This window comes from Herpailurus yagouaroundi, unplaced genomic scaffold (genome assembly GCF_014898765.1).
Source record: "Herpailurus yagouaroundi ecotype Mexico unplaced genomic scaffold, PumYag 29, whole genome shotgun sequence".
NCBI lineage: Eukaryota > Metazoa > Chordata > Mammalia > Carnivora > Felidae > Herpailurus > Herpailurus yagouaroundi.
In genome coordinates this window covers 62,477,505-62,502,324 of record NW_024412377.1, presented here as the reverse complement: position 1 = coordinate 62,502,324, position 24,820 = coordinate 62,477,505, and the positions used below count along the sequence as shown (strand labels likewise).

At 48.2% G+C, this 24,820-nt stretch overlaps 1 protein-coding gene across 1 annotated transcript in view; it reads left to right on the top strand.

Annotated features, from left to right (window-relative positions):
• Positions 1-24,820, top strand: part of SH3PXD2B (SH3 and PX domains 2B) — a 104,140-nt gene that overhangs the window by 29,737 nt on the left and 49,583 nt on the right. Inside the window, exons 2-4 of the mRNA XM_040445054.1 lie at positions 3,903-3,983; positions 15,504-15,579; positions 21,911-21,987. Coding sequence (XP_040300988.1) covers positions 3,903-3,983; positions 15,504-15,579; positions 21,911-21,987 — 234 coding nt within the window. The remainder of the gene's footprint in view (positions 1-3,902; positions 3,984-15,503; positions 15,580-21,910; positions 21,988-24,820) is intronic.

The following is a 24,820-nucleotide window of genomic DNA, read 5'->3' as shown; positions in this document are numbered from 1 at the left end:
CTCTCAGTGACAGAAATAGCCTCCTTAGTGGTGTCCCTGCTCCTTGTCAAACCATTTTTCACACAGCAGCCAGAAGGATACATAGGAAAACTTTTTTTGAAACATACGTTCAATCATGTCACACACACACACACACACACACACCCAACCCACCCTTTGAAACTCCTTAACAGAATAGAAGCCCATCTCCTCCCTGTGACCTGCAAGCCCCTCGTAATGCCGCTGGTGCTTGCCTCCCAGCCCCAGCCTCCTTCCTCCCCCGGCTCTGCTTGCCATGACGGCCTTCCTGCACCTCAGACATGTCCTGAACCATCCGGCGTCCGCATCCTTATTCATCCTTTTCTTTCTGCCTGGAATACTCTTCTCTCAGTTCTTCTCCCTGCCAGCTCCTTGTCCCTCAGGTCTCCGTTCAAAGCCTGCTTGCCCCAGTGGGCCTTCCCTTCCGGGGACACTCATCCACCCCAGCCTCCCCCAGACTTTGGGTCCTTCCTAAGCACTGACTGGAACTTATAATTCATACGTATTTGCTTGTCTGCTGGTCTCTTGCCCATCTTTCCATTTCCCAAGGGCAAGGTCTAGGTCGCTCTTGCTCTTCATTACGTCCCAGCACCCAGAGAGTGTCTAGCACACAAGAGGTACTTAATAAATGTCATAGAGTGAATGAATGAATGAATGAATGAATGGCAAATGGGAGCCATTCAGAATCTCTGTGCCGGAGTCTTGATGAACAGAATGGGTGTCTTTTTCATAAAACTGACAACTATCTGGGTGGCTTTGGAGACAGTTCTTTTTTGTCAGAAAATCACCTTTCCGAGGTGACTCCTAAAGGATGTCTTGACCTGTTCTTTGGCTCCATGAGGTTCCCAGGACCAGGGAGCACCAACAAGGGAGGGGGGTGGGCCCGGATGCCCAAATCTCTGATGTTGAAATAGCCTGTTTTTATGAACAGGGTGGGACAGGCCCTGGGGAATCAGAGTGCGGGGTACTAAAGTTTCTTGAACTTTTCCTTTCTGCCAGGCAAAGAGCTCAGAGCTTTGCCTCTTATAACCATCGTAACAATGTGTGAGATGGGCTTACTAACCCCATTTTACAGTTAAGGAGGCTGTGGCCCCAAGGTTAGGAAATTGTGTGAGTCTAGAGCCCAGGTTTCTTCCTATCCATCATGCTTCTTTGAAATAAATTCCATGTTGGATTTGGAGAGGTCATTCATGGTGGACTTAGCTTGGCACTCAAGGGCACTTCCCCACCTTGTCCTGAATTACCTTTCCATTATTCATTTCTTCTGTGGGGTCTTCTGTGAGACCCTGGTGTTCACACTGGTCCCTGGCTCCAGCCCCCCATGGTTTCTCCACCCTGTTCCATTTTGAATGGAAGTTTCCTTGTAAAGTTTCCACATCATTCAAAGTGCACCATGATGACTCCAGGCTTCAGAGAGCTCTCTCCTACCTCCCATCCTGCCTCGGTCAGGACTAGATTACCTATGTCAAAAACCCAACTTAAACTGGCTTCAGAAATAATTCGAGAGGGCAGGTTTGGCCCAAGGTTTCTCGGCTCAGTAAACTTGACAGACCAGGAGTAGATTGAGCTTCAAGCAGAACTGGATCTAACGGTTCGACTGTGTTCCCAGGAACCTGCTGATGTTGGCATCCTTGCAGGCAGTAGTGAGATGGCCCGCAGCAGCTCCAGATCGACTGCCTCGAAGCCTAGCAACTTCCAAGAAAAGACAGCTTGTCTTTTTTAAGGGTTGGAGCAAAAGAGCCGACTCTTGCTGGCTCTGATTGGCCCAGCACAGGTCACGTGCTCATTTCTCAACCAATCACCATGGATCATGAATGGCACCCACCTCTGTATCTAAGGCACTGTGCTGGGGTGGGGAAGGAGGTTCCCAGGAGAAAAGTCAAAAAAGCTTTGGTGGGAAGAAAAGGGAATCAGTACTGGGCAAAAAATAACAGGTTATTTTCATTTACGTATGTGTTGTCCCTCCAGCCACTCCTCAGCTCATGACCTCCATCACCGTCGAGCCCATCGCGTTTATACAGCATTTCCGCCTTTCCAAAGAGCTTTCACATACATCCTTTTTAATTGTCCAGGTGGTGTGCGGGGCCACGAGGTACCGCCTCTGACCAGCTGCCACCTCAGTTTGCCCAAATTTGACATCATATATTATTTTCTGCATGTGCCGTGACTTGTGACAATGATTGGAAACATGGCCCTGTGGTTGCCCCCCCCCATCGTCGATCGCGTGAGATCCTTACACTGTCACCCTGAACAGATGCTGTCAGACCAATTCACCAATGAGGAAACACACCTGGAGGGAGAAAATGACTTGGCCCCAGGCCCCTAACTGGTGGCAGTGGCGTGAGGCTTAGCTTATGAGAAATACCAGAGCGCTAAGAGCCATAGGTCTCTGCAACTTCTGACAAAAGGCAAAGTGTTAAGAATGACTGGAAAAATAGCCAGCCCCGTGGCTCTCTGGATTGAGTGGAAAGCAAGAAGTCCCTGCAGTGCTGAAAATAACACTATCTCCCGAGATGAGCAGGGTGTTAATGTTCTCCATCCTTGATTTCACTTAATCCTTTGTATAATTCTCAGAGGTGGGAGTTATACCCATACTGTTGAGGAGGAAGCTGAGGCCCAGAGAAAGCAAGTAACTTCTCCAAAGCCACACAGCAGGTCAGCAGCAGAACTTAGATTCAAACCCAGGTCTTTCTGACAGCCCTGTGCTTTACTCCAGAGTCCTGGAGATGGAAGAGCTCCCCGCCCCCACCCCCAACTCTTTCCTTTCATTTAAATCCAAGTTAGTTAACATGTAGTGTAATAATGACTGCAGGAATAGAATGTAGTGATTCATCACTCACATATCACACCCAGTGCTCGTCCCAACAAGTGTCCTCCTTAATGCCCCTCGTCCCTTTAGCCCATCTTCCCACCCAACACCCTGTCAGCAGTCCTGAGTTTGTTTTCTGTATTTAAGAGCCTCTTATGGTTTGTCTCCCTCCCTGTTTTTATATTATTTAATTTTTTTAATATTTATTTATTTTTGAGAGACAGAGATAGAGCATGAGCAGGGGAGGGGCAGAGAGAGGGGGAGACACAGAATCTGAAGCAGGCTCCAGGCTCCGAGCTGTCAGCACAGAGCCTGACACGGGGCTGGAACCCACAGACCGTGAGATCATGACCTGAGCCAAAGTCAGACCCTCAACCAACTGAGCCACCCAGGCGCCCCTGTTTTTATATTATTTTTCCTTCCCTTCCCTTATGTTCATCTGTTTTGTGTCTTAAATTCCACATATGAGTGAAATCATATGGTATTTGTCTTTTTCTGACTGATTTTACTTAGCATAATACCCTCTAGTTCCATCCATGTAGTTGCAAATGGCAAGATTTCATTCTCTTCGATTGCCGAGTAATACTCCATTGTATATATATACCACATCTTCTTCATCCATTCATCCGCCGATGGACATTTGGGCTCTTTCCGTACTTTGTATTGTCAATAGCATTGCTATAAACATTGAAGTGCATGTGCCCCTTTGAGTCAGCACTCCTGTATCCTTTGGATAAATGCCTAGTAGTGCAATTGCTGGGTCATAGGGTAGTTCCATTTTTAATTTTTTGAGGAACCTCCATACTGTTTTCCAGAGTGGCTGCACCAGTTTGCCTTCCCACCAGCAGTGCAAAAGGCTTCCTCTTTCTCCGCATCCTGGTCAACATCTCTTGTTGCCTGAGTTGTTCATTTTAGCCATTCTGACAAGGGTGAGGTGGTATCTCATTGTGGTTTTGATTTGTATTTTCCCTGATGAGGAGAGACACTGAGCATCTTTTCACGTGTCTGTTCGCCATCTGGATGTTGGAAGAGATCCCTTGGTGTTAATGCCTGTCTCCTCTGTCCCTCTCTATAGGTCTATATCATCCGGGTCACGTGGTCCAGTGGCTCCACAGAGGCCATTTACCGGCGCTACAGCAAGTTCTTTGACCTCCAGGTAAGGATTTGGAGTCTCCAATGGGCTGCAGGGTCGGGAAAGTTTAATTGGACTAACTTTCCATTTTGACTTCAGGGTCTAGATGCTCACCCCACAGTGGACACAGAGTGGTTTTTTTTTTTTTTTTTCCTAGACTTAAAAATGATGTCCATTGTGCTCCCTTGAGCAGCACAGCTACTGAAGTCAGAATGATACAGAAATTAACATGGTCCCTATACAAGAATGACATGCAAATCTGTGGAGCATACGTTTGAATATCCCAGGAGAGAAAAACCTTCCTGGCTTCAGGCACAGATTGATCCAGGGTTTTCATGGTACCACCTCACCCAGCTCCTTCCTCTCATCCTGCATTCCTACTTTCAGTGGTGTTGGCTTTATCCTCAGATCCCACGTGGTTACAAAACGCTCTGGGATTATACTCAGCAGGAAAGAGTGAAAGGTCACTTCCCAGAAGTCCCGGCAAACACAGTGTCCTGCATGCCATCCTATCTCTTGACCCCACATGTTCTTTTAGAAGCTTGGGTGATATTAACCACTGACATCTTGGTTGTATGGACCTGATCCATTCCTAAAAATGTTGAATAAAGAATTTTCAGAACCTGTATTTCATTATTTTAAAGGAAGAGGAGATGATAATGTGCTTCTCGCAGGTTTCCCCAGTATCACTAAAACAATCTCAAACGCCTACATAACAAACTGCCAAGAGTCGTTGTGTAATGTCAACCAACTGAGACTCCTGTTACCTAATTATTAAAATGCAATGACCTCATTAGTGGTGTTCTGTGTCGACAAAATGCAACAAAATTAAACAGTACCATATGTAAATTATATTTTTCTTCTAGTCTACAGCAGACCTAGAAGTGCACAAAGAGACTATATGGTAAGGATGCTGAGACTAGCTAAAACAGACTTGGCAGGAGCAGCATGGGGGCCAGGAAGGGGCTGAACCGTGGGGGAAAGGAAGGGAAGATGATGCCCAACACCTTTGAATGTGATGAGCTGGAGGCATCGTCCTGTCTGAGAAGGAAGGACCAAGATCCACACCTCTTTGCCAGGTGCAGGGGTGACTTAGGCAGATCTATTATAGCAGATCTTCAGTTCAGAGATTGAAGTTGCTAGACTGACTTTTCACGCACAGAGGGTCTGTGTAGGGACGACCACCTGTATTTTGCTTTCAGAGGCCTCTTGCCTGCCTGACACCTCCAAGAAGGATGAAGGATAAGAGGGGACAGAGAACGGCCACACTCAGGATTGCTGTCCCGGGGATTACGGGAATCCACAGAGCAAAGTGGCCACTGGGCAGCTTAGGCAGGAAGAGAGGAGTGGGGTAGATTTATGGGAGGAGGTAGGTGTGTCCCATGGAGCCCCAGAGCAGGAAATGAAGCTGGCCCCACAGGGCCCCAGAACCAGCACCTGAATGACCCTCAGAGGACCAGCAGCTCCCCAGCCGTCTGTCATTGTGGCCACAGGGTCTCCCATCAAGCCTATTTTGTTTAACTGCTAGCTTCTCTGGACCGGCTTCCTCCCCTAGCCCATTGGCCCACATCCCCCAGACAGCACCTCAGTCCCTCACTTTTCCCTGTTGTCAACCCTCTGGAGTTTCTAGGTGCTGAGTCCAGTCTCCAGGAGAGAGAGAATCTGATTGTCCCAAGGGTCCTAAGTGTACCTCCGCGCCTGTCAGCTTGGCCAGAGAGGTTGGGGTGCTCCGGCATCATCTAGAAGAGGAGGTTGGATGAAGACGGGAGTGAGGAGAAGGGCATGTGGAAATATCCATGGCTGCTGTTTTGCAGCCAGCAGGGCGGCATACCCACGGCTTTAGACCTTGACCTCTGGGGTTAGAGAGACTGGGTTCAAGTCTCAGCTTCGTGTTTCAGGTCTCAGCTTGGTGTCACCTCTGTATGCTTCTGAGACTCAGTCTCCCCATCTGCATGTTAAAGAATGAAAGAACTTTCCTCATGCATTCGTGGTGACGGTTAATCGAGCTGCGCCTTGCTCAATAAGCACATTAGCTGCCATTAGCTGTCCCTCAGTTCAGAACGGACTTGCCCGAGGTGACATCATTTGGGAATGCCTGAGCCAGAGCGTGATCACGAGTGTCCCTGGCCCAAAGCCTGTACTCCCTCCACTCTCCTGTTCTGACTCAACTTTCTTGTTTCTACCAGAACTTAAAAGTGAGGTTTTCTTCCCCACTCAGCATAATTGGCAATAATTGGGGGTTTGGTATAGCATAAATAGCTGCCTCAGACTCCCCTCCCTGTTAGTCCAAAGGCAGTGCTTCAGCCAGCCTTAAAGAGGCCCAGATGGGTGGCTGGAGTGGGAAAGTCATAGAATTCCAGAGGGTCCTGCTGTCCTAGAAACAGCCACCCCCCAAAACCCAGAGGAGGAAGCTGGAAGAGGGCAGGGCGGGATCCCACCAGCCAAAGTCAGCTGTTTCCGAGGAGCAGGCAAGGAGGCCGGCCCGTGTGGGGCCACGACACCCTAAAGTGAGGTGATTTCATGATCCCACCCTCCCCTTCCTCCTGTCTGGCGAGTAGCCTTGGCTTTGTCAAAAGTAACTTGGCACAAAAGAGTATGGAGAGGGCCAAGCTTTCGTGGAGAAACAGCTAGGCCAATGTGGCGTAATGGAAAAAGCAGAGGACTCGGTCAGGAGACTTGGGGCCCAGCCACCTGTGCTATGAGGCCTTGGGCACGCCTCTTAACCCCTTTGTGCCTGATTGTCCTCACCAGTAACAAGGTAATGACAAAAGAAACAGCTGGCATTTCTGGAGCACGGACTGCTAAGCATCTAGATAGAATGACTCACTTAATCCTCATATTAAGTTTATTAAATTACATAGATGAAGAATTCTAGGCTCAGAGAGGTTAAGTCATTTGCACAAGGTCACACAGCTAGTGAATGTCCGAACTTAGATTTGAAACTGGGCGGGTGACACCAGATACCGCACTCTTTGCCACTGTGCCGTCTAGTGCCCCTGTCTCTAGTGGCTATTTCACAAAGTTTATATGGAGTTAAAAGTGATGATGTGTGTCCAGAAGAGGCAGATCCGTAGAGACAGAAAGCAGATTAGTGGTTGCCAGGAGCTGGAGGGAGGGGCAAAAGGGGAGAGGCTGTTATTGGGTACTGGGTATCTTTTGGGGGGGTGATGGAAATGTTCTGGAATTAGATGATGGCCCTGGTTGTGCGGCCTTGTGAATGTACTAAACACCACTGAATGGTACACTTTAAAGGGGCGAATTTTATGGTACATGAAGTATCTCTCAATTGCTTTTTTAAAAAGAGTGATGATGTGTACGAACAGTCTCTGGGCTGTCAAGCCCTGAGCAAATGTCAGCTGTTGGGATTATTGATGGGCGTGGGTTGCTGCTAGGAACTGGCATGAAGATCAGAGGAGGCGACGATGCCAGTTTAATAGAGTGGTTAAGATCCTGGGCCTTGATCCAAATACTGCCACTTACTGGCTGTGAGATCTCATTTTAGTCAGAACTGTTTTAGTTGCAGATGACAGAAACCTAGTCAAAATGGATTATTCAAAAAGAGCATTGATCGGCCAAATGTAACTGAGATGTCTAAGGGTACTAGGCTGCAGGTGTGGCTGGATCCAGGAGAAAAATGTCCACGAGGACCTGCCTTTCTCCACTTCTTAGCTTTCTTCATGCCCAAGCAGGGTGGTGTGTGATACAGTGGTGGCCGCACCTCCAAGCTGTATCCAACAGGTCAGCTCAGTGGCTTCAGGAAAAAGAAGAATGCCCCCAACAATTTAAGCAAAAGTCTCATTGGTTCATCTTGGGTCGACGGCTGGGTCAGTCCGGGCCAGCCTAGGGACTGGAGGAGAATGAGTGTAGACTAATCGAGGAGTAGAAATAGTCCCCAGAAGAAATCAGACAGCTGCTTCCACAAAGGGAGAAATAGCCTGTAGATGACAAAAACCAGTAAATGTTCCTTCTGGTCGGGGCGAGACATTCAGGCAGAGGAAATCCTCTCCAGAGAGGCTGCCTGGAATAGAAAGAAGGAGCATGACTCAGGTTCCTTTGTGGGAAGAGAGACTCACAGTCACCAGCAAGAAGGTCCTGTTTACGACAATTCACCTTCCAATGTGATTTCCTAACCCTCTCACGCTTAGAGGAGCCGGACCCTGATCGTCATGCCTGCCACTACTAGCTGACATCTGGCCACAAGTCTCGTTGACATGAGGGGGCAGGTAACAGAGCCCTGGGCTTGGAATGGGCAGACCCGGTGTCAGGTCCTAGTCCTCTGTCTTCCCAGCTGTGTGGCCTTGGGCAGGCCACTCAGCCTCTCTGAACCTCCCTTTCTGCCCTAGCCTAGGCCCACGTTGGAGAGTCCATCAGAGTGTGACGGAGGGAGCTGGCCTCTGAGCAAGATGCCCACAGCGTTGAGGGCAGTGCCCAGAGAAAATGCATTTTGGTTGAGTGGCACAGTAACAGTGTCAGCAATCACGTACTGAAATGGGCCAGGTGCCCATTTTCTACGCCGCCTCGTTTAGTCCTGATTTGCAGGCCCGAAGTCGGTATTGTGCCCATGTCACAGATGGGGAAACTGAAGCTCAGAGAGGCAGAGTCATGTGCCCAGAAACAGCATGGCTAAGATTCAGGCTGCGGCACACTGAGTCTGAAACCTGGGCTCCTAACCACGGAGCCCCCCGGCCTCCCTGAGGCCCAGAATTGCCTTCACCCATGTCTCTTCAGAGTTAGCTTTGCCTCAGAGTTCTGCCTGTAGCTGGCCTTCAGAGACCCATTTGGCACTCCTTCTAGATGTGGGCGGGGCCTATCAGGGCTACTCCGAGCAGACCACAAGCCCTTCACAAACGGGCCTCAGATGCATGAGGGGGTCCGCTTTACACTGCACCGTGCGACCTTTGCCCTCTGAGTTTTCCCACTGGTTCATTCTATCCCCTGGGCTGGGGTCATGGGCATCCCTGGAGCCAGGGCTTCCCTCACAGAAGGCACGGTTAAACACGTGCTGAGCCAGACCCCAGGTGTGCAGAGAGGGACCTCTGTCCCAGCCAGGGAGCCCAGGCAGAGCTTGCTTCCTGGAGGAACAAACATCTGAGCAGGGCCTTGATAAGGAGTAAGGAGTTGACCTGCCCGCAGGACGGGGGGAGGGCTTTCCACAAAGAGGAAACCGCGTGTGCAAAGGTGTAAAGGCGTGAGGAAGCAGGACTTTTAGGGCGCCCTGCAGAATTACAATGGTGGGGAACACAGAGCCAGCTGGGTCACTCTGCCCAGCAGGGAGCTCACATGTGTCCCACGTGCAAGAACGCTCCATCTCTGAGGACCCAGAGAGGGCTGTTCCTAGGCACAGGGGCTCTCACGGGATGCTGCGCCCTGGACGCCGCACATCTCAGAGCTGGAGGCAACCTGGAGGCAGCATGTCGATCCGCGCCTTTGTTTCTCGCCAGAGAAGGGAACTGAGATCCAGAGATGGGAGAGGCCGTCCCAAGTCACACAGCAAAGTCATTTGTTTCCCACTGTGATTGAGACAGGACTGGGCTGTCCCCCTGCTGAGAGTCTAACTGCCCCCTGTGCACTTCTGAACTTCGGGGACTGTCTGCCCAGGAGCCCCCACGCTCCACCCCAGGGGCCAAAGGGAAGGGAGTGTTTTTCTCGTCTCTTCTGGGGGCAAGTACAGGGGTGGCAGAACCGAAGACCTCTCACTCCCCAGGCGGGCCTTGCCCACCCGGGGGGGGGCTTCCCGGTGAGATCCTAGCCCACAGCCGGCTGAGGAGCCCGCCACGCATATTTATCCAAATGCTCGGGCACACTCCTTTCCGCAGACGTTCTCTTCTGAGGTCGCAGCGCACCTCCCACGTGTTGTACGCGCTTCATACACTCCTCCTTCCCTTCCGTCTGAAGAGCTCTTGCCACCTCAGTTGTGTGTCGCTAAGAAGACAATACTGTCGTTGCCCTTTTCCACGCAGTTAGCAAGTCTTTCTTTCTAAACTAGAAGGAAGCGAGACTGTGTTGGTCAGTTGCCTCTGCATCCCAGCCCGGGTCCTGTTGCTCCACCTGGAACATTATAATGTAACTTCCCCTCTCCTGGACAATGGCTGGCCAAACCAGATAGCCACTTTCTTTTACTCATTTGTTCGTTCATTCGTTCGTCCGGTCCCTCTTTGCACAGTTGCTGGCACAACCCAGTGGGGAGGTGGTGGGGCAGGCCAACGGGCAGGCAGACCAGTGAGGAGGTCAGACTGAGGCAGTGGACTGAGGGGCAGTCGGGAGAGAGAGATGGATCGGTGGGACGCGAGGCGGGCCCCACGTGGCATGTCCACCGGGACGCCGGAGCAGGCTAACCTTTAGGCCAGCTCCTCGAGGGGACAGAAGCCGCAAGGACAGCGAGCCGTGTCACACAGGTCCAGGTGTGCTGTGTCCTGCTCTGAGGACCACGCGACCTCTATCCAGCCAGCGGCTGCACATGACGGTCCCCACGGGCCGCCCTGGCTCTTCCGGGTTGTGAGGCTTGGTGATACTGAGGGAGGAAAGCCCTCCAAGTCCAGTCTGCCACTAACACAAACCACGTGTGGCCCTCCATGCCAGCTTCCATGCTGTTTTCCTTGGACAGCACGTCTCCTTTCTCTCTACCACAAGCTGATGTCTTGAAAACTGCTGATGGAGGGTTCTCTCATCCCCCTCGGAGGCCTGCAGTGTAGCCACTTGACGTGGCTCCCTCTCCCTCCCTACCCCTCGGACTGACTCACTTTCCTCCTTGGTTTCCAGTCCTCCTCACCCTGAGCACCACTTCCTTTTATTATCTGGGGGGAGGGGCATGGATTTTCTAGTTTCCAAGGAGAGCGGTCCACAGTGGGACTTAGCCTGGCATGTCTCTGGTCCTGCTGCTGCAGACAGCCTGGGCCTGGGGGTCCCCACAGAGTGTCTGGAATGTGGCCTGTGGGCCAAGGATGACGGTTCTCTGGATAGGAGCGGCTTGTGGCCTGTGACACTGGACACACTAAGACCAGAAGCAAAAGAGCTCCCAAGCCTCCGATCTTCTGTCCTTTCAAATAGCAGTCTTAGACTATAGTTGCCATTGCCAGGGTGATAAAGAAAGCGAAATAAACCTGGGTACGGCTAAACGAGGAGGATGGATGTTCTAGTCTAGCCCTGCACTGTTCACTATGATGGCAGTAGTCATGTGAGGCTATTTAAATTATTAAGAATGAAATTAAATTAAAAGTTCAATTCTTTAGTCTCCAGAGCCTTGTTGCAAGTGCTCAATCTTGGAACTCAACCTAGGGCTTAGTGGTGACCGTAAAAGGTCTATGCAGATAGAGAACATTTCCATGGTTGCAGAAAGTTCTGTTGGACAACCCAGCTCTGGCTTGTGGGGGGCCTTGGATAGTCTGAGGAGTTTTGCTAAGTTTAAAACACAGCCTTGCGATGGAATGTTCTTCAGCTTTAAAAAGGAGGGAAATTCTGGGGCGCCTGGATGGCTCAGTCGGTTAAGTGTCCAACTGTGGCTCAGGTCATGATCTCACAGTTCGTGAGTTTAAGCCTCACGTTGGGCTCTCTGCTGTCAGCCCAGAGCCTGCTTCAGATCCTCTGTCCCCCTCTCTCTCTGCCCCTCTCCTGCTCGTGCACTCGCACACGCATGTGCTCTGTCTCTCAAAAATAAACATTAAAAAAAAAAGAAAAGGAAGAGACACCTGGGTGGCTCGGTCAGTTAAGCATCCGACTGGTTCAGGTCCTGATCTCACGGCTCATGAGTTCGAGCCCTGCATCGGGCTCTGGGCTGACAGCTTGGAGCCTGGAGCCCGCTTCAGATTCTGTCTCCCTCTCTCTCTGTCCCTCTGCCACTTTCTCTCTCTCTGTCTCTCTGTCTCTCTGTCACTCTGTCTCTCTCTCTGTTTCTCTCAGATATAAATAAACATTAAAAAAAAAAAAAAGGAAGAAATTCTGACACCTGCTACAACATGGATGAACCTTGAGGACATTATGTTGAGTAAAATAAGCCAGACACAAAATACTGTGTGGTTTCGTTATATGCAGTACCTAGAATAGGTAGATTCATACGGATAGAAAGTGGAATGGTGGTTTCCAGGGGCTAAGGGAGGAGAATAGGGAGCTGGTGTTAAATGGGGGATAGAGTTTTAGTTTGAGAGGATGGAGAAATTTTGGAAATGGATCATGGTAATGGTTGCACAGCAGTATGAATGTGCTTAATGCCGCTTAATTGTATGTTTAAAATGGTCGTAATGGTTTATGTTAAGTGTATATAACACAGTTTTTAAAAACACACAGCCTCGGGGTTCCGGGGGTGGCTCAGTCAGTTGGGCGTCGAACTCTTGATTTCGACTCAGGTCGTGATCTCACGACTCATGAGTTTGAGCCCCACATTGGACTCCACGCTGGTGGCACGGAGACTGCGTGGGGTTCTCTCTCTCCCTCTCCCTGCCTCTTCCCTGTTCATGCTGTCTCTCTCTAAATAAGTAAATAAAACTTCAAAAAAATTAAAGAAAAAGAAAATCACAGCCTCACAAACTACTAATTATTCCCCAAGAACTTTCAGAATAATGTGGAGGAGGGAGGATCTGTTTGCGAGCACCTGTATGTCCTTAAAGGGCTCACATTCAGCATTCATGTACACAAGGACCCTGACGGGCAGGCTGTGGTCCTTGTGCCCCAGATGATGAATCAGGCTCCCTGGGTGAGGAGTCTGGCCGCTGACACACAGCTGGCATGAGGAAACGTCAGGGTTTAACCCCGGGGCTGTCTGGTCCCCAGGGGTAATAATAATCTGTGGTTACTCTTTGCAGCCTTAAACCCAGGTCTGCTGCCTCAAATTAATAAAGAACACTTGGGGAGACACTTCGGCTCTTTGGGCCATGCTTGTCTGGGTAAAAAAAAAAAAAAAAAAAAATACAAGTCAGGACAGAGAATGAGAGAATAGCTTCCTAAGCAGACTGTTGACCATAAGAAACACTGGGGGGAGGCCTCTTCAGCTGGCATGCACATTCGGACAGGGGCCCAGAAGGAAGCCTGAAGAATGGAGAACGGGCATGAGAGGGTGGATGGATTACTGGTGCAGACCCTTTTCCCCCTCCCCTAAGTTCCCTGTAATGGTGTTTCAGCAGTGTCTTAACAAATATAATTGAGAAGGACAAAAAAAGATGGTGTCGGGCAACACCTATAATCGCTAAAAGACTGCAGCTGGGACTGATGGGTCACCCCGCTTTTCAAAAGAAAACGCGTTCACCTGTGCCCAGAATGTTACACCTACTACATCTCGGGCTGAGTTTTCACGTTGGCATGACATTCCAAAGCCACCTCTGAGGGTGACCTCACTTAGGGAAAGAGAATGCGATTTACATTAAGATACTTGAACTGGCCGGACCGCCACTTAGCTGGGCGACCTAAGGCAGCCGTCGCTCTCTGCTCCCCAGTTTCCCCCGCTCTGTGACGTGGGGAGCATACGTTTATATCACAGAGTTATCGTAAAGGGCAGATAAAATCATGCATAGGAGAAGTCTTGTTAACTGTAAACTGCCAAGCAAATGTTAGTAGCGGTTACTGATTGTTACTTAATATTGGTGACGTGAATAGTATTAAGTAGGGTACTTGGCAAACACGTAAAGCTGTCCTCCACAGTGTTCACTCAGTGAACATTGGTTGCTTTCGTCGGTTGTTACGGAGAGCCTACTTTGTGCTGGCTTCGAAAAAACTCCTGGGTTTGAAGCAAGAAGCCTGCCTTTTCCAGAAGGCCCGCCGTGGCCTCGCCAGTTGCTGAACGACGTGAACCAAGCATTTCCCCATCACCACACAGCACAGAGTAGGGCCGGGGGGGGGGGGGGGGGGGAACCACATATAAAACCATGGCCTCCGGGCAGCCCTTCAGGGTGCTGGCCAGGCTGAGGGGGACCCACCTCCCTGGGGCATCCCATAAGACAGCGCGGAGGAGGCGTGAAACCCCAGCCCGTTTCTCGAGCCTGAGGAGCAGTCCCTGTTAGTTGTTATCTTTGCTGCTTCGTAGAGGCGGGGTGTGCGACGGCGGAGAAGCCATGGACTTCCATCTCTGGCCCGTCCACTTGCTGGCTGCAGGCCTCTGGCAGGTTTCTCCACTCTCTGGGCTTCAGTTTCCTGGCTAATCTTGTCCACCTTGAAGGAGCATTCTGCAGATTTAGTGAGAGCCTGTGTCTAAAGAATCGAGTCTATGCCTGGCACGGACAACCTGCTTCTCTTGCTCTTCCGGCCTCTTCTCCCTCCCCCTGCGCAAGAGCCCTGCTTATTTCTCCAGGGCTAGTCAGAGCTTCTCTCCTTCTATTGGAGGGACATCTTGAAAGCCAGGGTGACTGTCTCCTGGAGGGGAAATGATGAGCAGGCTTCTCACATTCCAGCCATCGCTCTGGGACACCCCAGACTCCCTTTCCCTCTGCTTGAATCCTGGGCCCAGATACCAGTAGGATGGTCATACCACCATGACAAAGCCTCTCTATACAACAAGGGTCAGCTCTCCCTTGGGCTGCTTGTCCATCAGAGGTTGTTGGGGGCTCCGGACCCTCAGTGGCAGAGAAGCCAGGGTCTGGAGTGTGGCCGGTCACGTGGGCAGAAGGAAGTTATCACGCACCGCTCGTAACTCGTCCACCCCAAAGTGACTCGCGTCTTTTCTCCCTCACGTTTAACTGGCCATGTCCCAGCTCAAGTGCGGGGTGGGAAGTACAAATCTATCACGTGCGCATCTACCGTGAGAAGAACCAGAAATCTGACGGCAGCCTTAGTCACTACCACGGCCCGGCCTTAATCCATAAAGTAAGGCTGCAAGTTGGTATCATTATGGCCAATTAAAAGTTGAGGCCCAAGGAATGTCGCTTCCCCAAGACCACAGCTGCAGGTCCTTGTGATTTTGTGTATCAAATCCGAAGCGTCGTCCCACTGGTAAAGGTTTTCAGTTCGGGTTCTTTCTCACCCCCACAGCATCCTGCGCCTCTCCCTGCAGGTACCGCCTACACCACCCTGTAACGATCCGTTTCCTTTGCAGTCTCTCTCTAGACTGTGCATCTTTCCATCTCTGTACCCCATGCGCCTAGCACAGATTCAGGCACAGATGTATCTGTTGAGCCAAGCTGGGGAGTCTTAGTGGGGCATGGGAGTGTAATGATTCACGGGCATAGACCTAACCAGACTGAGTCGTACTGGTTTGTTACTTAACAAAACCTGCAGGTCTTAGGAAGCAGGTTGGCCTGCCGTCAGTGGGATTCTGGTGGCTCTGGGGGTGTTGTTCACATTTCAGGTCCTGTGGCTAGAGAACCCCAAGAAAACTGAGAATGGTCTCTCCCAGCTCTGAGCCTTCACTAATATGGCGGCTGTGGACATAAAGAACTGTTTTCATGGAGAACCTAAGTCCAGTTGACATTGTCTTTCCCATGTGCACATGTCTGGGTTTCTGAAAAGCTGAACAAAGTGAGCCTTTATGTATCAAATCACATATTTCACATAACTCCCTTAAAATGTCAGAGATGCATGTATCATATTAAAGGCTTCCATTTTTGCTATTTTCTCCCTGTTTAGATGCAGATGTTGGACAAATTTCCCATGGAAGGAGGACAGAAGGATCCCAAACAGCGGATCATTCCCTTTCTGCCAGGTAGGTGAGACACATGCTGTCAGAAGGGGTTTCTGGGGGTTCCAGGACCGCCCCCAGATCTCTCAGCTCAGTTTCCTTGGGGCATAATACTAATGACCAGAGTCCCAGTCATTTGTGGAAATTAGTGCCTAAGAATATGGGCTTCGGGGTTAGATGCCACACCATCTACTTAGGCAAGATATTTCACCTCCAGGATGCTCAGTTTTTTCTGTCTCTAAAATGGGAATAATTAGAGCTCATAAAGTTTTTGTAGTGAGTGGCATCTTTATTATGGTTGCAGTATTAATTTGCTATCTCTGTATAACGAATTAATGCCAATTTAACAGCTTAAAACCACACTCATTTATTATCTCACAGCTCAGTTGGTCAGAAGGCCAGGCAGTTCTGCTGGGTTCTCTGTTTAGGGTCTCATAAGGCTGAAGTCATCATCTTGGCCAAGCTGGCTCTTAGCTGGAGGATTGGGGAAGAATCCACTTCCAGCCTCATTCAGGTTGTTGGCAGAATTTACTTCCTTGTACCTATAGAGCTAAAGTACTATTTCCGGTGTGCCTGGGTGGCTCAGTCAGTTGGGCATCCAGCTTCAGCTCAGGTCATGATCTTGCCATCCGTGAGTTCGAGCCCCACATCAGGCTCTGTGCTGACAGCTCAGAGCCTGGAGCCCGCTTCGGATTCGGTGTCTGCCTCGCTCTCTGCCCTTCCCCCACTCACGCTCTGTCTCTCTCTGTGTCTCAAAAATGAATAAACGTTAAAAAAAAAATTTTTTTTAAGAGCTCATACAGTTACACTATACCTCCCTAGCTAATCCAGCATAATTTCCCTCACTTAAAGTGAATTATGGTATATATTGTAACATGAGCCCAGGAATGAGATCTCATCATATTCACAGGCTCTGGGGACTAGGATGGGACGTCTTTGGGGTCCGTTTGAGAAATTCTGCCTGCCTATCTACCATAGCTACCAAGCACCTTCTGAGTGCCCAGCACCACTCTGGACACTGTGGAGGAGTTAATACAATCATGGCTGGTCCCTGCTCTCAAGACATTAAGTGTTCCTTTCCCCCGCAAAAATTCCCTTACCGAAGGAACAGCATGAAGGCTTCAGCTCAAAAAACGGGGCTGCCCGAACCAGAGTTATTGCTTCAAGTAGTAACATTGGATGTCTACTGCAGGCCAGTCACTGGGCTAAGTGCTTTACATTCATTACCACATTTAGTCTTCAGAACAACCCTGTGCCCATTTCACAGATGAGGAAATTGAGGCTCAGAGGAATTATAATCATTTGCACAAGTAGCAGAGCTGGGGTTAAACACTGGTATGGCTGGCCCCAAAATTCATGCCTGAAGTCAGAGGGCCCAAGTTCAAATCCCAGTGCCCTGCGGATCCACTCGGTTACCTTCGGTCAATTATTTAAGCACGCACATTATTTCCATTTGCAAATTGGAGATGATAATGATGCTTAAATGATAAAGTTGTTATGAGGATTAGCTAAGGGACTGGCACAGAACTAGCAGCAACCAAGCACTTACTATTTTTATGTACAATCAGCAAATTGACAATCGCCCCAAGTCACAAATATTTAGCGCTGGGAGGGCCCTTTCCGTCTTTTTCATTTTGCAGACAGGAAGCAGACCCAGAGAGGAGGGGGATTCCCTGGGTCACACAGGAGCCCACTCTCCCCTCCCCCACCCCAGAGTTCTGCAGTCGGCAACACATCGAGTGGGTTCTTCCAGATGTTAGCATCATCGAGTGGGTTTAGAGACAGGGTAGATGTATTTGCCAGGCCCCCGTCCACTGGGAGAATCATTTGCCTAAAAAAGCTAATGTTTTTAGTTCTTCCACGGAGAAAGTGTGCAATCACCCTGGAATTTTTGTTTCCTATTGGAGAAAACCCAGTGTACCGACTGCAGCTGCCAAATAGCAGTGCCCCACAGCGTGTGCTTTAAAGTCCAACAGACCCAGTTGTGTGACTTCCAGCAGATGACATCCCCCTGCCCCTGAGCCTCAGTTTCTACATCTATAAAATGGGACCATGACTCCCCTTTTACAAGCTTCTTGCCCTTGGATATAGTGGGTTCTCTGTCAAAGTCAGAACCAGGATCCTGGGATATTCCTTTGGAATGTCTTGGTACTCATATTTGAGAGTCATACATAAATGATCAGTCTGAATATTCAAGTTGAACTGGACTCTAAATGTAGGCCTTTCTTCAAGGAAAGGAAGGAAAGCAGTAAGTTGTAACTCTTCACTGGATGAAAGGCAAAACCAGCTCTGAAAAAACTTCCCAGGACAGGGAAGAACTTGAACCGACCCTCTCCCAAGCCCCTGAAAGCTTTTGTGGTTATGTAATCTTCCACCCACGAATTTATGAAAATGCTCTTCTCAGAGACTCAGCCCCATTTGCCCTGCTCAGGGTACCGACTTGCAGCTTGGAGTGGTCTGGTCGGGCCCCAGGACCCCTAGAGCATTCCTTCCCAGCCCACCCCTTGGCTTTTCCTTGAAGCCGAGGCCAACAGCAGGGATACGCGGGAGACACATCCCCGCTCCTCGGGGTCAGTTTTCTGCCAGGACTGCCGCGTCAGCAGAACAAAAGCAAGTCTCATGTTAGCACAAAGGCAGGGGGAGGGGAAAGGAGCCCTGTACAATTTTCCATCCCAGCAAGAGCTGGGGAAGCCAACTTGGCAGAGGATGCAGCTTGAAAAATAAGACTTACAGTTTGGCCTTCCACCACTGTGGAAAACAAAAGCCTGCCCATTCCCACCAAAGGCTGTGCTCTCCGCTGAGCACCCTTTCCACTCCAGGAAAGCTGGCCTGCCGGGGAAGGCTCGGGCTCACCCTCCTTCCCTCCAGCTCACACCGAAAGGCATCAGGGGCAGACGAGGGGCCGTTGCCCAACTGGCATTTCACTCAGAGCCACCGGTCAAGGAGGTACTGGCCACGTGCTTCTGCCCCGCAGCCCAGGGCCTGAGCCAGGTTCCAGTTCTGCTGCGGATAGACGATGAGTTAGCCCATTGGAGACAGGTCTTCACAAACTAAGCTGCAGGTTGAGGAAAGAACGTGTGCTCTTAATTGCAGAATATAAGGCCGTATCGTCTAACCCATGTTTTTTTAAGTGATTTACTCTTTTTGTGAGCACCTAGGAAGGGCCAGGCCCTGTGCTGCGTGTGTCATGGAGGGTACTACTAAGAAATAGGGGCTGCTCTCCCATTTTACAGATAAGGAGACTGAGGATCTGAGAGAGAAATGAATTTCCCAAGGCAGCATAGTCAGTAAGAGACCACCTTGGAATAGGCCCAGGGCCTCTCTGACTGCAGAGTCTGTGGCCTCCCTGGCAGGTGCCACTGCTGCCACGGGGCTTCCTGTCCCCAGACATCTACCCAGAGACTCCTATCCCACAGAGGCCACGCAGGGAGAGGAATGGTGCTTTTGTTGTTGTGTCACCCATCCAGGAGACATTGAAGATGCCTGAGTTCTCCATCCTTCTCTCTCCGCCCCTGCAGGCTGGGCCTCGGGTGAATTCTCTTTGGTGGTGGTGCCTCCAGGGCCAGCCTGTGCTGTTCCCATGGGCCGGTGCTAGCAGCATGCCTGTTGTGAATTGTTTGAGTCGGGTCACGATCTCCCCAGTAAGAGGCCTGAACAACCCCACTCTCCACCCTTCCTCTGATTTACAGAAAGGGACGTTATATCAAAATGGGAACAAATGTTTTTGCTGTAGGAGATTTCTCTTCACAGGCATGCATTCCTTGTTTTTCCTCAAGGCTCAGGATTCTCCTAGGGGTTCTAAACTGCAAATGGTCCCACCCATGAGGGTGGTAATGTGATTATCACAGTGACTGGGGGTGGAAAGGGGTTGGGAAGGCTGTGCGCTTTCTCTGGATTTGGGCCACGGATGCTAAACATCCTGCAGGGTGGGGAACCCTCCCACACAAGGAAAGACTGCCCCACCCGAAATGTCAGCAGGGTCCCTCCCTGTTGGGAAACACTGACTCAGTGCCAAGAGGGCAGCCCCCTGCGCTGGCCCGCAGAGGGCTCACGTGGGGACTGTTATCTATCAACTGAATAAGAGCAGGGATACCAGGTTGTAAACCCTCCCCACTTGGCTGCGTAATTTACTTTTTTATTGTAAAGGACAAAATTTTCTGATTCCGGAAGGAATGCATGTTTATGGTAGGAAATTTGGGGAAAGTCAAGGAAGAAAACAAAAAGGCTCTGTCTTCTACCCCTTGGAGACAAGCACTTTGAATCCTGTGATGCATTTTCTTCTCGATTTTTTCTTTCCTAATAGACATGGTATGTCCGAAGTTTGACTCATGAGCAGAATTAAAACAATCACCATAATAAACAAAGGAGATTCCTTGTTATTAAGGAATATGAGGAAGATGTATTTGATCTCACTGCGGGTTGTTGTTTTCTTTCTAATTGGTAGAAATTAAGCAAAACAACAACAACAACAACAAAAAACACCTCACTATGAGGCTGACCGTATGTACCTAATATACTAATTGTGCCCTTTTGCCCAAGAGCAAGTGGTCAGATAATTTTAAATGTTAGATTAGCCACATGGTCTCTTTGGGTGCAAATCTCCCTTACCAGCTTGCATGGAACATCTCAAAGGCAGTACACTGTCTCCCATCATCATTTCCAGTTCTGTCCTATTACGAAAATTCCTTTGGACCTTTCCTCCTATTCGGTTCCTGCTCACCCAAGCTCATTCTATGCGGTCTCACCAGAGCAATGTTGGCATGCTGATTGATCTCTCCTCACCCTGCCAGGCTTGTGGCCCAAATTCCTCTCCTTGACCTGCCTCCTCAGGCCAGAAGTAAGTGAAGCTCTCCATAGCTGTCCATACTCTGCTGTCTGAAACGCTATGGTCCCCCTGTGTCTTCCTCTTTGACTTCCCCCTGGAGACCTCTTGACACTCTGATAAGCTTGGCAGAGGAGCTTGTCTCCATCCCCCACCTTTTTGGCCCCCCCTTGGTGTCTTATTTCTGATTTTGCTCACCCCCTCCCTGTGTGACAGGTCCAAAAGGGTAGGGCCGAGCTGTCTTAATGGTCAGTGCATGTACTTGACCACCATCTGCCCATGACTCTCCCCTGTGAGACTCACGGGAACTCACCAATTTGCTTAATTTTTTTTTAACATTTATGTCTTTGGGAGAGAGAGAGCATGCGCATGTACACATGAGCGGGGAGGGGCAGAGCGAGAGAATCCCAAGCAGGCTCTGTGCTGTCAGGGCAGAGCCTGAATTGGGCTCCCTCCCACAAACCATGAGATCATGACCTAAGCCAAAATCAAGATTCAGACCCTTAACCGACTGAGCCACCCAGGAGCCCCTCACCAATTTGCTTTAAACAAACCTCACCCATAACATTTTAGCATCTTGGATATTTCCAGACATCCTCAGCGGCATCGTTTATATACTTGTCTTTGCCTGTGACCTGCCCACATGTCACCCTAGAAGCTCTGGATATCACCGAGCAAGTCATCAATTGATTCTCAGTTCGTTTTCAGTGAAATAGGAAGGCTTGGAACTCTTCTGGTAGAGAGAACTGATTGTTAGGAATTTGTCATCTTGAAGGATTTGTCAATTGAAGGATGTCATCTTGGCAAGTGAAATCCCCCTTTATACGTTCATCAAACATGAGTGCCATGTGGTGAGGGCACACAATTGACTAAGGCCCAGTCCATCCCTTCTTGTGCAGAGCTCCATGACTAGTAGGAAAGAAGAAGATGTAAATCAACAATGTGATGTGTGCAGTCAGAAAGAGACATGAACTCTTAGTCCATTTAAAGTGGGTAAAAAGTTTCCCACTGGGAGAGTGGGTGATGTTGGATGGGGAAGGTTTTCCAGACAGAGAAAAAGACAGAAAATAATGAAGACTGTGGAGTATTTGGGGAATGTAAGACTAGACTAGGTGTACGAGGAAAGAGGAAGAAAGGAAACTGAGCTGTTAGGTTGGACATATCAGAGTGTCCTCTCTACTGCTTGCCCCATCTGAGAACCCTGGAGTTGGATCATCAGATCTGACCTACCTTCTTCATCTGGCAGGAGCCCCTTCCTTCCACACGATTGGTCCAGCCTCCCTTATCTCACCAAAACTTGCCTAGTCGATCCCAGTCACTCAAGCCCTTGCACTTGATCTGTGAACAAGGCTTTGGAGGACCATGCATGGGGTCATCCAGGCCCTGTGGACATCCAACAGGGGATATTAATGGAAGCCAGGAATTTGGGTACCACTCACACCTAACAGAGGCAGCCACATCCACACCCTCCAGGATTGCTGACAGCTTGTCATTGCTCGCATACAGTGTCATGTGTGCTTTCATTTTCTGCAGGCAAAATTCTCTTCCGAAGAAGCCACATCCGGGATGTTGCTGTCAAACGCCTGATCCCAATTGATGAATACTGTAAGGTCGGTCTAAGAAATGCCAACACTTGCCCTGTGTCTCATGTCTTTCATTGGGTTGTGCGGGTTTTTTTTTTTTTTTCCTTCTTTTCCCTTTCTGGCTACAAAATAGCCATCTGCAGTTCAAAGAAATGTAAAAACAGAAAAACAACCACCCATGATCCCTCAACTGAGAGGCAACAGTTATTAAGGTTCTTATGTTTCCTTTCTATCTTTTCTCCCTACATGCATTTCTTTATGGTTTTGACACTATCCCACATGTGTTATTTTTGTTGCTCTTTCTTTTTCCTTTAATACTGTAATATAAGAATTTCCCCATGCTATAAAAACATTCTCTTGAACCTCCCGTAACTGGTTGCATGGTATTCTACTGTGTGTGAATGTCCCAGAAGTTATTCAGCCAACCCCTGTTGTTGGACAGTGCAGCTGGCTTCCAATCCCTTGAATGTTCTAAACCACAAGGTGCCTGCCTTTTGGTTGTATCTCATTTGACTGGAGGCTGTGGTTGGGGGAAAAAAGCATGCTTTTCCTCTGTTTCGTTTCCCTTATCTTTAGTATTTATTTTTCTAGCTTCAAATCACTAGAAGCTCTGATTGGAGAGGGTGGGAAGAGCAAGAAATACTATCACAATGGAGCAGTAAATGCTCTCTCTCCCTAGGATCAGGAACAAAGCAAGTACATTTTTCTTGCCACTTCTGTTCTACATTTTGCTGGAGGATCTAGCCAATGTAAGCAGACAAAAAAAGAAATAATAAAAGGCATATGGGTTGGAAAGAAGGAAGTAAAACTGCCTTCCTTCACAAATGACATGATTCTGTTGTAGAAAATCTTAAGGGATCCACACAAAAAAAACCTACTAGAACTAATACAAAAGTTTAGTAAGATCACAGGATACAAGATCAATATCAAAAAACAATTGTATTTCTAAGCACTAAGCATGAACAATCCAAAAATGAAATTAAGGAAATAATTCCATTCTCAATAATATCAAAATAAATAAAATACTTAGGAATAAATTTAATAAAAGAATTACAAGGTTTATACATTGAAACTACAAAACACTTGACAGAAATTAAACCAGCTCAAAATTAATGGAGAGACATTCCATACTCATGGATTGGAAGATTCAATAGTGTTAAAATGGCAGTTGTTACTCAGCCATAAAAAAGAATGAAATCTTGCCTTTGCAACGACATGGAAGGAGCTAGAGAGCATATTGGTAAGTGAAATAAGTCAGTCAGAGAAAGACAAATACCATATGATTTCACTCATATGTGGAATTTAAGAAACAAAACAAATGAACAAAGGGGTAAAAGAGAGAGAGAGAGAGAGAGAGAGGAAGAAATCAAGAAACAGACTCTGAATTATAGAGAACAAACTGGTGGTTACCAGAGGGGTCGGAGGGGGAGGGGATGGGTGAAATTGGTGATGAGGATCAAGGAGGGTACTTACGATGAGCACCAGGTGTTGTATGGAAGTGTTGGGTCACTGTATAACTAACTGGAATTTAAATTAAAACTTTTTAAAAATCTAGGAGGGCAAATTAGAATTTGAGTGTTAGGATGAATGTCTTAATGAGGACAATATATTGTATATTTGTGTGTGTGTATAATATATACACGTGTATGTGTGTGTGTAGCAAAATTGATATGAAAAAGACAAACAACCACATAGGAAAAATGGATGAAAGACAGGACTAGAAATACAAAGAAAAACAAATCCCAGGGTGCCTGGGTGGCTCAGTTGGTGGGAGTCTAACTCTTGGTTTTAGCTCAGGTCATGATCTCACAGTTAGTGAATTTGAGCCCTGCATCAGGCTCTGTGCAGGGCCTGCTTGGGATTCTCTCTCTCTTCCTCTCTCTCTCTCTGCCCCTTCCCCTCTCACACTGTCTCTCTCAAACTTCCCAATGACCAACAAAACAAAAGATACTACAAATAAAATAAAATAAAATAAAATAAAATAAAATAAAATGGCAGTTCTCCCCCAGTTGACCTATAGATTGAATATAATCTCTGGCAAAATCCTAGTAAGCTTTTTTAGAGAAATTTACAAGCTGATCCTAAATTGTGTGGAGAAATGCAAGGAACCCAAAATAGCCAAAACAATTATGAAAAAGAACAAAATTAGAGGCTTCTACTATCCATTTTCAAAACTTCCTACAAAGCTATAGCAATGAAGACAGTGTGGTACTGGCATAAGGATAGGCATGTGGATCAGTGGAACAGAAGTAAGAGGCTAGAAATAAACTTTTGTGAAATTTATAGTCAAATGATTTTCAGCAATGGTGCCAAGAAATTCAGTAGGAAAAGGATAATCTTTTTAACAGTGTGGGATAATAGGACATCCGTACACCAAATAAAAGAAAAAAAATTATGTTGGATCCCTACCTCACACCATGCACAAAAAACAACTCAAAATGGATCACAGACCTAAACGTAAGAGCTAAAACTATAAAACTTCTAGAAGAAAACATAGGAGAAAATCCTCATGACCGTAGTTTAGGCAGAGAGTTCCTAGCTGTGACACCAAAAGAGAAAAATTGATAAATGGGACTCATTAAACTTCCGAACTCTGTACTTCAAAAAGATCCCATGAAGAAAATGAAAACACACACCACAGATTAGGAGAAAATATTTGTAAATCATATCTCTGACAAGGGACTTGTATTGAGTCTATATGAAGAACTCTTGCAACTCAACAATAAAGATGGCCTGGTTTAAAAATAGGCAAAAGATTTGAACAGAAATTTCACCTAGGAAACACATAAAACACATAACAAGGTGTTCAGCTTCTTTATTCATTATGCAATGCAAAATAAAACCATAATGAGATACCCTA